The sequence below is a fragment of the Eretmochelys imbricata genome, chromosome 5 (assembly GCF_965152235.1).
Source record: "Eretmochelys imbricata isolate rEreImb1 chromosome 5, rEreImb1.hap1, whole genome shotgun sequence".
NCBI lineage: Eukaryota > Metazoa > Chordata > Testudines > Cheloniidae > Eretmochelys > Eretmochelys imbricata.
In genome coordinates, this window is record NC_135576.1 from 2204557 (window position 1) to 2220536 (window position 15980).

The 15980-nt window shown below is 40.0% G+C and overlaps 1 protein-coding gene across 1 annotated transcript in view; it reads right to left on the minus strand.

Moving 5' to 3' along the window:
- UNC13B (unc-13 homolog B) overlaps nt 1-15980 on the minus strand; it is a 393995-nt gene that overhangs the window by 234965 nt on the left and 143050 nt on the right. Inside the window, exons 10-11 of the mRNA XM_077816579.1 lie at nt 14678-14803; nt 2944-3282 (exon numbers count right to left, since the gene is read on the minus strand). Of these exons, the coding sequence (XP_077672705.1) occupies nt 2944-3282; nt 14678-14803 (465 nt within the window). The remainder of the gene's footprint in view (nt 1-2943; nt 3283-14677; nt 14804-15980) is intronic.

The following is a 15980-nucleotide window of genomic DNA, read 5'->3' on the forward strand; positions in this document are numbered from 1 at the left end:
TCTCATTCAAAATGTGGCAATATTGTTAAGGAACTGGAGAGCAAATGCAAATACAGATGAAGAGGCACATGAATATCCAGCACATTAGAAAGCCACATACAATCCCAAAGATACTCCTGTAAAGGAGATGCCAATCTAGGGCAGTTAGGGATAAGAGGCATTGGACTGAAATAGCAACTATGGGAAGGAGAAATTCCTAGCTTTCTAACAGTATATAACAACTATTCTGAGACTTGATGACTTTTATAAGATGAGAAACTCATTCCTGGTCTTTTCAGGGGAGAAATTCCACATGTGAGGGAAAGAAATATTTTTGTAGCTTTAAAAGAATAACAGCCTCAAGTTGCTTAGAGATTTGCAATGTTAAAAGCAGTCCCAGCAGAAAGGGAGTAGAAAGGGGATGTTCGTGGTCACATGATAAATGCAGTTTATCACATTGCTGCTGCTACCACCCCGACTGGTGGGGCATGTGCACATCTGTCCTTCAAACACTCCAGCTGATAATACTTCTATACCACAACAACCCACCATGTACTTGTCTACGCACTCTCCCTTACCTCACATAGCACTAGTCCATCCTTTGTACATTTCCCATTTACATGGTGAGCATTAAGGGGAAGGCACCTGGTCTTTACCTGTGTGTACAGTGCCAGACACACATGACAACTGACAACAATGTAAACAGCAAATCATTTTTCTGGGGAAAGAATTTTGCTGATTTGTAACAGGAAAGCAGGATCAAGTCTGAAGGAGGTGAGTGAAGTTAGCCATTAGAGTTTTAGAAAAGTTTGGCGCTCTCTTTTTCACCAGTCTTTTTGTTGGTAGTGGTGATGTCTTTTTATGTCTCTGACATAAGAACTTGTCTACACAAAAATTGCACCTATTTACCTATACTAGTATAAAGGTGCTTATATCTGTACAGTTCATTCTTATTCATAGATTCACAGGTTCCACCTAGTTTGATCTCCTATATAAAACACAGGCTAGAGAACTTCCCCAAAATAATACCTAGAGCAGAGCTTTTAGAAAAACATTCCATTTTGATTTTAAAATTCCCAGTGATGGTAGATCCACCACAATCCTTGGTAAGTTGTTCCAACCGTTAATCAGTCTCACTGTTAAAAATTTACATCTTATTTCCAGAATGAATTTGTCTAGCTTCAACTTCCAGCATCTACATCACGTTATACCTTTCTCTGCTACACTGCAGAACCCATTATTCAGTATTTGTTCCCCACATAGGTACTTGTAGACTGTAATCAAGTCACCCCTTAACCTTCTCTACATTCAAGGGAGTAATTACACCGGAATAAAGTATCTTTATACCAGCATAACTGCATCCCCTCTAGGGTCTTGGACCAATTTAACTATTTTGGTAGGAAGTCACCCACCTAAGCAAAATAGTTAAGTTGGTGCAAAACCTGTGTGTAGACCAGTCCTGAGCCTAGGATTATTTCTGCTTCAGCTGAAGTGAGATAAAGAATGAAGGACTGTCTTCACCACTGGCAAAAAGGTTGAAACATTACAATACAGGACCAATAGCAGAGGAATTATAGCAGTGAATCAGAGTAGAGAAATTTTCTTACTCATATGATGAATAGTGAGAAATAACCTACAATAATAATGCAAATCATTGTACTCTGACAGGCTAATAATGGCAGTCAGATAGAGTACAGGGCAATTGCAATTGTACAGTTACTGAAAACTAACACTGATTATGCAAATGATGTTCCAAGCGTAGGAATTTTTATAGATAAACTCTACATTTCTTCCCTCTGAGTGGTCAAGACTATCTATCAATAATGATCAATTTATAATGGCATAAATGATCAAATCAGCCGCTCTTCAGCTTTCCAATAGGACAAGACACTTGTTCACAGCTGTGCTGGACTGCAAATTGTCGTCAGCAGCGGTAAGGCGGTTTAGCTTCCCAAATGCATGGAATATCTAACAGTCAGATGTGATGAACAACTGGTAAAACACCCGGAGGTCACTGTTAAGGTTCTGCATCAGAGTGCACATTTGATTAAGCTGATATATTGCTTTTTGATAGCTGTTGGAGACCGGAGTGAAAGGTTTAGGGAGCGTGATATCGGTAGTGTTGAATGAAATACGAAGGTGGGAAAAAATGCCTGAACTTCTTATTTCCATTCCTTTCAGGTTTGGACGGATGACATGTGTCCTGCCACAAGGTTCACTGCCACTAAACAGGTTTGGTTTGCTAGTATGGGCATAAGCACACAGCTTTTCCAGTCAGTAGCAATCCAGCTGCTCCAGGCCTGCCTCTCATACCCCTCATCAAGAATGGAGGAAAAAAATATTGCAAATGAGTTGCTAGGTCACTGAAGGAGGGTGCCTGCAGCACAGCTATCCAGTAAGTACAGTTTAAATTTCCCAAACATCTGTCACTGAGTATAAAGATATTTATCAGAATACAGCATGTCAATACGATCAACTGACTTGTTTGGGAAGAGTGTAAGATGGGGACATTGCAGACTCGCTTCCAACTCTGGGGTTAACCAGTTGATATAAATGTCAACAGTAAAACGAGCATTTCACTCATAGGTGCCGACTCCATGGATGCTCCAGGGCTCGAGTACCCACAGGAAAAAATTAGTGGGTGCTCAGCACCCACTGGAAGCCCTCCTCCCCCGCAGCCCCACTCATCAGCACCTCCCACCAGCTGCGGATCAGCTGTTTGGCAGCATGCAGGAGAGCGCTGGGAGGGAGGAGGAGAAGTGAGGGAGGGACGCGCTTGGGAGAGGGAGAGGGGCAGGAAGAGGCGGGGCATGGCCTCGGGGGAAGGGGTGGAGTGGGGGCGGGGCCTGGGGTGGAGCATGGGTCAAGCACCCCTGGGGAAAGTGGAATGTCGGCGCATATGATTTCACTGTAAGTTACAACATCTCCATTACTTTACACCGACATACTGTACACTTCACTTACCTCTCTGGCTGCCCTGCACGGATCTCCTTGGGCTTCTCAAGTTGTGGGGTTAACTTGGATGCAGAATGATCTTGAGCTGTCTCATCTCTCACACAGACCTTTTCCTTCTCTGTTGTTTCACTGTGATGCTCATGGTGTTCCTCCTGCTCACTGCGCCACTCCTGGCCATCCTTCTGATAGCTGCCAGAGCTGTGACAGGAATGATTGGATTCCCCTTCCCGGTGTTCATCCTCTTGCTCAGACCCCTGGGCACTTTCATGGTAATGGTCAAGCTCACTCAGGTGAGAGCTTCCCTGACTGACGTTACATGAGGAGCCATACCTGCTACTTCCAGCAGGACTGGGAGGGAGTAAGAGATAAATAAGTCAAAAGGCAGTGGCAAGGAGGAAACATGCAACAAACAGCAAGTTTAGTGACTAACAATCTGCACGGAAACTATAAGACACAACATTTAGTGCAAAGCTTGGCTATATTCGGGCTTGCTAGATGTGTATAATCAACTCACAGTATCTAACCATTGTAATCCCTGAACTAATCTAAATTGCATCAGAAATTGGGCATAAACCTACTGTAGGTACTATAGCAATAGAGACAGAAATGCAGTGCCTATTGGTATGCTAACCAAATTTGTAACAGTAATCATACCAGCACTTTACTATTGCCCTATTCTAAAGAAATTCAGCCAGGGTTAACAATGAAGGTATTCTAATCAACACAGAAGAGTAGAAATGTGTGCGTGGAAATCCAAAAGGAAGATCGCTCATCTTCCACTATTTTAAATGCTCTTTACTTCCGCCTCATTAATTGTACTGCTGCTAGAATCTGTGACCAGAAAGATGGATCCTTCTTAGCAGAAGGAGCGCATATATCTTAATCCTACTGAACTCTTTAGAAAGCACTGATTCCATATAAAAACCACACGTAAAAATTAGGACATTCTGGGATGGAAATTTCACATGCAGAGTCAGGAAATTCCATTTTAAGATTTCCTTCAGAAACCATTACTAAAACATCTTACTTGTGTATATACGTATAATACTTTCTATCACCTAATACGGAGGGATAATGTTTTGACCTTAATGTGCACGAGCAATGGATCAGTTACAGTCACTTTGGGAACAGATTTTGATTCATGAATGGTGGTCATTTGGAATTAATGCACTATGTGTAATTCTCACATATGCTACATTTTTTAATTGCATTTGGTGCTGGATTGGCAGCCCTGGAGTCTGATTTCCTCTGTTCATAGTATAGTTAACAATAGGGACATATGGGAGAGCAAGCTTCCCTTTCACTGCCCACCAATGGGAGTTCAGCAAATCTCCACCATGTGTGAGACTGAGGCAATTATAATTTAGAATATACACAGGACAAAATAGAGGTTCGTGAACTACTGCAAACCTTACTCAGTAGCATCCTACATTGCTTGAAGTATGCAGATTGTGTAGAGATTTTAATGACTCACAACCTTAAAGTTTAACCTGTAATACCTTCATTGCCACCTTTGGAAATACTAAAAAGCCTGAAAAATTGGAAAACATTCTAAATATTTCTGTAATAATTACTACAATGGCAAATCAAGCTTCAACAATTTAAAGGCCAAACATCTACTTTACAAATAATATAATTTTCTGGGCACAGCACAGTATTATCTAGTGTTACAAATGTTTTTTTCAGTGAATATAATCACTAAACAAGTAAGCAAAACCATTCTGTACGTACCCGACTTTTATCAAGCAAAGAATTAAGTTGTGAAAGGCTACTGAAAGCAACACTCAAAACAACTCATTCACGGAGACAGAACACAAAAGGAGCACATGAGTAAGCTAATTACATTCTTACAAAACACACAGGAGAGCAGAGGAAGTTGAGAAAAATGATACAAGGACTTAGTGTTTAATCTACTGACTACACAACAGTATTTGCTAATGTGAACTACGAGTAATGCTACAAACAATTGATCATAAATAGGGATAAGACTAAATTATGCACAGTAACACAAAGTTTGATATCTACTGGTAGAGAGCACTTGCATTATAAATGGTCAATTGCTTGATACCATTTATTATGCTGCTTTTGTAACTGGCCTTTTCTTATCTGATGGTTCCGTGCTATTCAGATCTGCTGCCTGTGATCCAGGATGAAGCGCTACAGTGTCAGGACAAGAAACAAGATCTTCCTGTTCAGACTCAACCTGCTGACGTGGTAACTCTCCTGGTGGCTCTTCCACGGAAGGAGGACGAGACAGTTTATTGGAAATTGTGCTTTGTTGATCTTCAGATTCTTCGGCAACTCTGTCTTTTAATTTTTTGCTGGACACATCAATATTGCTGATTCCAGACGCTTCTTCGGAAAGTTCAGCATTCACCATGTCAGGCTGCTCAGTAGACAAACTTGATTCAGTATTTGAATCATCTAGTTGATTAGACACAGCAGATTTTGAATTCTCATCGGCACTGACTGTTCCCAGCACCTTTACATCTGGTTCTGACAAAAGCTGTGGCAGCACATCCGGTTCCCTTTTGACAGAGGTCTCCTTGTTGTCTTTTTGCCAAGGAAATGAAAAATCTAGCTTCTTGCCAAACACTGCCCCTTGAACACTATCTGTCTTACTCACCTTTTCTTCATTACCTCCTTCAAACAGAGTTGAAGAAAACTTCTTAAAACCGGACATGAGGCCTGGCTCTGCTGCAATTTTACTTGCAGAAAGTGGCTGTTGTGAGAAGAAGGACCCAAACAGCTTTCCACCCTCCGTAGAAGACGACATGAAACTGAATTTTGACAAAGCAGATATACTTGGCATTTCAAACACAGGTTTACTACTATTTGCATCTAGAGGAACATTCGTTGGTTCACACTGTTTATTCAAACCATATTTGGGGCTAGCTGCTCCTGTAGTCGTTTCATTCATTGTTAAATGTTCTGTCAGCTCTGCAGGAACATTTGGTTCCATTTCAAGGGTCCGATTCACATCTGGCTGGTAGGCATTAATATCTGCCTGATCCCCTGGAGTGACTACTCCTGTTTCAAGAGTAGTGCTCAGATCTGACTGGCACAAATTTACACCTGCCTCGTCAGTTAGAGCTCTGGGTTCCAGTTCAAGTACACTATTAAGGTCAACCTGGGAGAAGTTAACATTCACCTCAGTGGCAACTTCTTCTGTTGGTTCTTCTGTTACATGTGTAGTGCCCACATCTAAGTGACACAAATCGAGAGATGTCTGGTCAGTTATTATTGTCTGTTCTGTACCGATTGCACTGTCCAAATCTGAATGGCACAGGTCATCATTCCCCAACTCTAAAGAGAGCTGTAAATTAGCATTCAATTGAAGTACTTCAGGCACTTGATCTTCACCTGAAACCAACATTTCTGAAGCATTTAGCTGAGACTTCTCTTGACTGGTTTCAAGTCTTTGATCTTCTCCAATATCTATTTGCACACTAGAATCTTTTGTGGAGTTCTCTTCTGAGTCTGATGGGCAAGTTTCCTTCAGAGAATTGCTGGTCTTTATTTCAGACGACACTTCGGCTGTGGATATTTCTTCTAGCTTTTTGGAATCTTTTATAGGAATTGACCCTATGGTGTCTTTTCCACAATTGCTTTCTTGAGGTTTGGCAGTGGGTTTCAGACAAACCTCCTCTTTTGATGTTTCTTTTGCACCTTTAAAAATGCCAAAAACATCATTTGTGAAAGTTGGAGATGGCCCACTTGGGAGAGAAGAGAGACCAAAAAAGGAGGGGCTTTTCTTTTGAGCACTAGGAGCGGCTGGAGTTTGAGAGTGGGAGAACAAGCCAGATAAAGTTCTAGGAGATTTCACTTTTGTCATGAAGCTTGAAAATATTTCCACTGAAGAATCCAGTACTGATTTGTCATTCTCTGGTTCCTTGGGTGTGTTTTGCAAATGAGATGTTTCTGGCATTTTTGAGAAAGACTTTGACTCTTGTGCCTGTTTTAATCTAAGTCCAGAGGAAGGCTCAGGTAATTTGTGCCCAGGTAATTTATGCTTGGGTACATTCAATTTTTCTTCTGAGATGACCTCCTTTGATACACTGTTGGTAACATTTAAGTCATTTAAATTTGTGAAATTGTTTTTTTCATCTGAAACTGAACTGCCACCCCCGTTTCCAGAAGTTTGTCCTTTTGAACATGAATACTGTTCCTTAGCTGAGGAAGGTGTAATATACTCTTCCTTTCCTGTGCTGTCTGGGAGATGTTCTTTTGGCTCCTGAAACCCTGGAGAAAAGGACTCACTGTCCTCTTGTAACTTAGAAACTTCAAGGCAAGGATCGGAAGAAACTGGCTCTGTTGTGGCATTCCTGTCAACCTGTGAAGGCTTTTCTACACCGCTCTCTTTGCTTACTTCAACAACGCTTTCTACTGACCGCTCTTCTATGGGAGCATTTAATTCATTTGCATTGCTGGGGAAGTTGTTCAATGTCTCTTGTTTGCCAACCACTGGCTCCACAATACCAGGAGCCTCTTTTTTACTGTCTAACCCCGATTGTCTGGTAACTCTGATACTAGAGTCAACAGAAACGCTTTGCTTCATAAATGGCTTAGAGTTTGCTTGCTGAGCATGTTTTACAATGTTTTCCTTCTCTGGAGGAGTTTGTGGTTTTTCATCCAAAAAAGATGTCAGATTGAAGAAACTAAAGCTGGAACTACTTTGAGGCACGTTTTTCTTGACTGTCGGACCAGTCGAAAAGAAGGAGGGAAGCTTAAATAGCCCTTCTGTTTCTAGCTGCTCAGCATTAGGAACATTAGCAGCAGATGCTGAAGATGTAGGGGTCTCTGGTCCACTAAAGAATGAGAATATGCTCCTGCCGAGTGGTTGTGCTGGCTGTGATTTTGAAGCAGTGGCATTTGAAAAACTGAAAGGCAAACTAAACCCTGATTCTCTAGATGCCTGATCTGGCTTACTTGGTTTCATTTTATCAGGTATGACACTTGTAAGATTATCTCCATGTTGCTTTGGCATAACCACTGATGCACTACTGTGTTGCACTGGGGGCTCTCTCAATTGACCGATTCTGGGACCTGTGTGTATTGGCTTGTTCAATGCATTTCCAGAGTTTTTGCAATAGTTTTTCTCCTCTTCTACCTTTCTGCTTGGTTGCTCCATTTGTATACTATGACTAGGCGAGGTCTGCTTGTTCAGAGTCTCTGTTCTAATCTCTCCAACAATGGCAGAAGAAAGGGACTGCATGCTACTATGCTGGCTGCCTGCCTTTTCAAATTTCTCTCTGAACTCAACTGGAACTCTATCGGTTTTTGGTAGAACAGTGGCATTTGCCAATTGTTGAGAAGAGACTGCATCTCCTTTGAAGATATCCCCTAGGGAACCAAACAATGATGAAATACCTGAAGTCTCCTTTCTCTCCTGAAGGGTTTTATCATTTTCTGCCAGATTTGATGGCTGCGGCCCTTTGTTCACCTGTGTTTTAAAGAAATCAAAAAATCCAGAACCCTGATTTTTTTCAGCTGTTGAACTTGAAGAAGAATCTTCTCCTAAACTAAAGAGTTTCAAAGCACTTTTAAATAAAGTTTCCTCTGGCTCTGTGGACGACTGGTTCTGATTTGGCTGAGGTTTCTTGTGCTCCTCACCACTTACTTGGGGTCCAAGATGACTTGAAACTGGACTTGTCTTAATGGTCTTATCTGCTCTATTTGCCTTGCTATCAGGAGTAGTTTGGCTTAGTTGAGAAGATGATTTTGTTAATCCTTGATGTTTCATATGGATGTTTTTCGTCTGAGTAAATTCATGCTTTTCATTTCTAATAGATTCTAGTTTATGAAATTCTGTTGCACCATTTCTCCCTAATTCAGGTTCAGTGGGAGTCTTTTGCCCAGTTTGTGTATCATCCCCTAATTTTGATGTTAGTGACAGAACATCATGTTTATGTCCAGATAATTTTGACTGTGTACCTGTTGTCTTCATGGTAGACTCCTCCAAAAACTCAACGTCAGAACCTGAAGCCTTTCCAATTAAGCCACCCAAAGCAGAAAATAAAGATGTGACTTTGTTCACTGGTGGTTTTTTATCTTCTGCAGTCTTTTTGAATTCTGTCCAACTTTCAGCAGATGCAGAAAGTTCATCTGTTTTATGAGAGGACTGCAACAGATGGAAGCCAAAAAATCCTAATGATCCACTCTCAGAAGTTGTTATAGGGATGGTTTTGTCTGATTGCTTGATGTCAAACTCTTTATTTAACATCCAACTAGAAGTCACTTTGGAATGTGTTCTAAGATCAAGGGTTAGTGGAGGTTCTTCTGAATAATACCCACTTTCCTTTTCAGGCCTAAAATCTACTTTGAGTTTTTGAAGTTTATAACCTGAAAAATCTAATGGCTGCTCTCTTTGGTAATAAATAGACTCTTCAAACATTTGTGAAAAGGTCTCCAAATTCATGTTCATTAGCTGATCACTTCTTTGCAAAGCTACAGACAAATCAAGAGGCTTATTTATAAGGTAATTATCTAGATGCTCCTCTTCAGCAAACCACAATAGTTCATCTTCACTGCCAAGAGGGACTTTGAAACCACAAACAGCAATGTTATCTTCCAACACTGCCCTTGGAATTGAATCCATCTGAAAGTTATAGCTCCAATATTCTTGATGCGAGTACATTTCAGGTGCACATACATAGACATACTGTCCTGTCGGATCAGTGAGCAGTGAATAGACATACTGACCATCACTATACATGTAGTATCCACAATCACCATCTTCTGATGGCCACCATACACCATGCTCAAGCAGCGTCAGCCAGTGCTCGTACTCCTGACTGTACGTTGAATACACAAAACTTTCATCCATACTTATAGACTCTTGGTCAATTAAAGTCCACATAGTTCCATCACAACCAGATGAGTAGCTTAAGTCCATAGGCAACTCTTCTAATGAGCAGTTGCAGTCCGTTTCAAAAGGTGTAAGATTACTGCCATTTCCATTGAGAGAACTAGTTGCCCGCATGTCATTTTCTTCTAAACAGACTTCTTGAAACACTAACTGATCAAAGGATTCATATGACATTCCACTTAAATCTATACTCTGTCTGTCACAATTTGCATTTATTCTCCAGTCGATAACATTTGCATTTCCATCCTTTTTACATAGATTCATTACTGTGTCATTTGACACAGGCCAGTCCAAAAACTCAGTAGGTACATCAAAGTTCTGGTTTAAGACATAATAAACTGGCTGTGCTACTTCCTGAGCGTCTGCAGAAAACTCTCCCGTGTCATACTCCCATTCAAAGCTAGAATGACTTCTTGTTTCTTCAAAAGTTGGATACTGCTCCGTTATGTTATGGGCTTTACCATCCAACAAAGAAAAGTTAAGAAATTCATTGGATCCTTCATTTAAGAGAGTATGATACATTTTAAATTCTGTATCTTGGTTAGGGATTTGCCTGCCAATTACAGATTTCCCAGATAAGTCTTGTACCCTTTGTTGAGAGCACAGCTCATTCTGAGATGTAGAGCGCCCATAGTAGGGAATATGGTGTTCCTCTGTTTTGTTTACTATTACGTTGGGTAAATGATCACTAGTTTTGGAAGAGTCAATCACTTTTGTGTCATGCAGTTTCTCTTTTGGTCTGAATATGAAACTTTTTAAAAAGCTGGAAGTTTCTTGTTTTTCCTTAGGGATTCCTTCAGCATCAGAAGTTATGTCTGAACCACTGGATTTTTTTTTTAAGTTAGACTCCTCACTTCTATCAAAAAACTTCATGAGGCCTAGTGAATTTGATTTCATCTCATCTTGCTTACAGTCAGACACATCTTCACTTGAAGAAAATTTAAATATCCCAGAAAATAATCCAGGTGACCTGTTTTTCTGGTTGTCCCTTTCATTTTTAACATACAACTCTTGCCCATTGGGAATATTTTCAGAAGAAGAAAACCAAAAACGTCCCGAAAGCAAACCTTGTTGTGTGTTTTTCTTCTTTGTATCATCCTTGCTTTTAAGGTCTCTCTCTCCACCAGAAGACAGGGATTTTAAGTCTGTTTTGTTTAGTCCTGCTGTCGTCATATCCTGTTTTATATTTCTACTTTTTTCCTGACCATTCACAGATCCACACTTTGTATGTGTAACTTTAAAAGTGTTCGAGGGACTTTTTTGATTTCTATTTTCTTGTGCACATGTACTGTTTTCCTTATGAGTGGTTTTTATTCTTATAGGTTCCTCTTTATGATTTGGTATATTTGGAACTGAAGTAGACTTTAATGAGCAAAATTTGGCATTTCCTGAATAACTACTTTTGTGTTCATCTTTAACCGCTGAAGTTATGTCACTAAAACTCTGACTGCTTTGATTTTTTGAGGCTACCAGGTTTTCTGCAGAAGCAAATTTAAACAAAGAAGGAAAGATGCTTCCTTTCTCTTTTGTATTCTGCAGCTTGTCTGAAAAACCAAAACCACTAAAAAAAGGAATCTGTAGTTTACCAGTAAATGGGAAGGAATGTTCATTTGTGGAACTGTTTTGTCTTATATCATATTCAGATCTGTGGCCTTTTGAGAGTCCAGATGAGGCTTCTTTTTGCACAGATTCAGCAGAAGGAAGCAATAACTGGCTGAAGGATTTTTTGAGCGGACTGAAAAACTTATCAGATGTTATACCTTGCTTTGGAGGTTGTGAATGAACCTCCACTTTACTTCCACTTTGCTTGTTTTCCAATTCATTACCTGGACACTGATTTCCTGAAATGTTTATGCACTCTTCTACAATTATGTCAGGCTGATATGCCACATGATGAAAATCTGAAGACTTCTGTGGCCCACCCTCCTGCTTGGGTACTACTAGACCCTCAAAATTGGCTTTCAAGCTAAAGGAACTGAGTGAGTTTGTAAGTTTACCAAAGATTGAGGATACAGAATTGCTGCTTGTGTTAACTTCTGCCTCACTTTTAGTTTCATTTTTATTAGTTTCAGAAACAATACTGGTGATTGTGTTCTCTTCAGAGGATTTCTCACTTTTGTTTGTCTCAGAAGCACTTATAAGAGGTCTTTCTTCCTTGGTTTGCTCATCTTTTATGATTACTTTTTTTGGTACTTCTTTTTCAGAGAAGATTTTTAAAGGATTAAACATACCTAAAACTGAATTCATAACTGAATTTTGATTCTGGGGTGAAGGCTGCTGGCTCGTGGTGTTGTTTTCTGATGACTCCTGAAGACAAGAAGCTGTAGAAGTTATATCCTCTCTCTTAGTGGCTTCTGTGTTACTGAAGTTTGCATCAGGCACCCCTTTGTCACTGCTTGTCTGGGATGGTAATAATGAATGTATGGAAACTTTTATATCAGCCTTACTTTCCACTTTCACTTCTGGGGCTAAATGCTCAGATTTAGGTTTACTAGAGTATCTCTTTGAGATTCCACCCTCTGATTGGCTTAGAGTTTCTGGTTTCTCTGGTGCTGAAGACACAAGCTTTTCAACAGAGGTTGTGAAGTGCTTTGTACTTGAGCCTATCTTCTCAGTGAAAGAACCAAATAAGGAATTTACTGTGTTCTTTACACCTGATAAGTCTGGGAGAGATTCAGATTTGCCTTTGCTGTTCTCTTTGTGCTCCATTATAGCAGGTTTTGCCTGATCAGGGTGTACATATTTCTCCGTTGAATTATCAGCATTATCCCGCATGAGTGACGCACACTCAGAATTTGTCGCTTTTGGGAGAGTACCAAATTTGCTAATCTCTTCCTCCTTTTCAGCCAAGTATTCAGATACAGTTTCTACCAGACACTGTAGTTCATCCAGCGCATCAACATATTCCTCACTTGGCTCTTCAACTGGAGAAAGCATCAAGTTTTGCACTGGATAGCCATACTTGCCTCCTCTAGTCCTATGTTTTTTGTCACAGTTAGCCTTTTGCAACTGAGATACTGAATTTGCAGCATGATTATCTGTGAAGTGGTCAAGATGACAAACATTTGATTTGTACCATGTTTGTGAAAGTACAGCTAATTCTTCCATTTCATCATCTGAAACAGGTGAATACTGAAGCTCCTCAGAAGCACTGCTGTCAAATTCTTCAAGGTTATCTAATAGCACAAAAGTATTGACTGGTTGTTCAGAATTTGTTACTTCTTCACTGCGAAAGTGAACTGAGCCATCACAGTCATGGTTTGCCCGCTGCTTGATGGTCCACTTGCCACTTTTAACCATTAGGCCATTTTTGTACGGACGCAAAATTGGATAATCAGGTAGCTGTTCTTTATTTTCGATGCTGCAGCCATTAAATTTTTCAGTTCCTTCATATACTGGGAAAACACTGCTAGGTTCAGACCTAGTTGCTATACCACTGAAAGAGACTGTTTTCTCCACAGGAAAATGTAGACTTCCATTATAATGTAGGCTTATTTGTTCACTCTCATCAAAATTTTTGTATCTTAGTTTCTTTTTCCTTCTCCTATCTATTGTATCATATTCCTGAGGATATCTAGGAATATCTAAGGTTCCTGACTCCACACACACATTCTGGCAATATCTTGATCTTTCATGGTGGTTGAAAGTCTCCTTTTTTGAGTACATTTGGGTTTTCTTTACATTTGTTTCCTGACAATTTCTATTTCTATTACTTTTTTCTAGGAATTCCTCTATCAGCAGTTTTCCTATCTCCTCATAGTTACTCTCCCACTCTTCTTCTTCAACTTCAGAATCAAATGGAATGATCCTGACCTTTTCACTTTTAACTAGAGATCCTTGTCTAATAGACGAAAGATGAAAATAAAAAGGGAGAGAAGGCAAAAAAAGGGGGGAAGGAGTGAAGGGGAGGAAAGAAAGTTAAAATTTTTTTCAAAGGACAGTTTAAATGAGAAGACCAGAAGAACAGTGAATTAAATGTATTAACAAAAGAAATATAAAACATGGAACACATACAATGGTGTAGACACTGAAAGATCATCATCTACTGAGAGACTATATAACATTTCTTAAATCAAGGGATCAAACATTACCATAATAGTCTGCAGGGTCAAATACTTCCATAACAATTATGACACAGATCTTCTACAAAAATTAAGGAATGGCTGTTTGAAGTAGAGGAGTTATCGGTGAAAGATTATAATAATGCAACTTCAGATATATTTTGGTATCTTGAGATTATGGTGTTATAATTTAAGGAATGCTCAAACAGTTAATTGCATTTTCACTTGAATTTCAAGGACTGTATATTTTGCTAATATTAGGCAAGTTTCTGTTAATCTGAAAGGTGCTCATTACTTTAAAATGAATCCTGTTTTGTGAAAATAGCTACTGTAATTTTTTATAATAGACATTTAATGCCAGTAATGAGGATAAGTCGTTTTACAAAGTTACCAGCAAATTAGGATGCCTCCTAGGGCCAGACCCAGCGCTTGGATCCAGTGCACACAAGTCACAATTGAATGCAAAGGGAGCCATGTGAATGTGTGAAGAAAGTCTGTAGACTCTACAGTAATAATCAGAACAGTTAGGCATCAAAGGAATAGACCTGTTCTGATGTGAGAAATGTATTCAATTAAGAGTTTTTCCCCTACTTTATAAAAATGTTACATTTCACTAAAAAGAAACAAACAAACTTAAGTACAACACCTGGAATGGAAACAAGCAATGACATCAGTCCATCATTAAGCTACAGTTCAGAAAAACAGTGAAGGCATGCAAACAATGAAAGTCGGCTGAAGTATATCACGAGATGACATCACAACAGCAACATCAAGGAGATTAGACAAACATCTAGCTGTAAAGAAGTTAACCCACCTATCGGACAAATCTAGAGACTGCCTGCTTTCTAGCGAGTACTGGCGGCTTGTCATTTGACTAGACTCAGATGCAGATTCTAGGTCAGATCGGCCACTCACAGTGGAATCTATGCTATCATATCGCCTTGAAAGTAAATAAAGTAAGAGCAGGAAGACAGGTAGTTACATATTGATTCCAAACTTAATATTGCAAATAAAATTTCAACTAAAAAACCCACAGATAGGAAGTCTGGTACTCTAGAGTCACATCATTGTTGGGACTAAAACATGGGCTAGTCTAAGAAAGAGCAAAAACAAAGATATTAGGCAGGCCAGGGCAGAGGGAAATAAAAATCCATGTTCTTATCTTAAAGGACCAGGATCACCCTGACTGGGGATCCAAATTACCATCATGAAAAGGAAAGCTCTCCCATGCAGCATTTCTAGAGACATTTTTAAAATAGATATCTAGACATAAATCCTCATGGGCACTTAGATAATATGGTGACCTGCATGCCACCAAAAGAGTGGTTAGATGGATTGAATAGGAGACTGATTGAGAGTCAGCTCACTTTTAATGAAAGTAGTTTTGGACCTAAACAGGCTGCTAAAGTCCTTTTAACAGATTTGCCTTGTCTTTAATGTTTTCCTACACACAGTCCGATATACTTACGAAATTTAACAATTGAAAAAAGTGACTTACCTGTTCTGTAACTGTTGTTCTTCAAGATGTGGGTGCAGAAGTGTATTGTGCCCTGCTGGGTTTGTGCCAAACGCACCAGTGTCAGAGATTTTTCCCCTAGCAGTACCCGTCGTGGCTGTGAACATGCCCTGTCTCCTCATGACCCCTCCTGAGGCTATATAAAAGCAGCCCCGCCCTGACATCCCTCAGTTCCTTCACACTGGAGAAGCTGGTTTAAGACTGAAGAAGAGGGGATGGAGGGTGGGTTGTGGAAGATGTGTCCATACCAACCTCAGTTACAGAACAGGTAAGTCACTGTTTTTTCTTCAAGTGGTTGTAGATATGCATCCCACTCAAGTGACTCCCAAGCAGTACAGTTCGGAGATGGGATTGGCGTTTACTTGAACAGCGATTACCGTTTCCATCAGAAGCGGCTGTGACAGCCCAGCACCAAGTAAATGTATGCACAGAGGACCAAGTAGCAGCCCTATAAAATGTCCAGTATGGGAACATTCCCGAGGAAAGCCACAGATGCAGCTTGGGCCCTTATTGACTAAGCCAAGCACATCTGTGGAGGAGGAATACTAGCTATGACATATGCTGAATGGATGCAGGAAGCAATCCACAGAGATACTGTTTG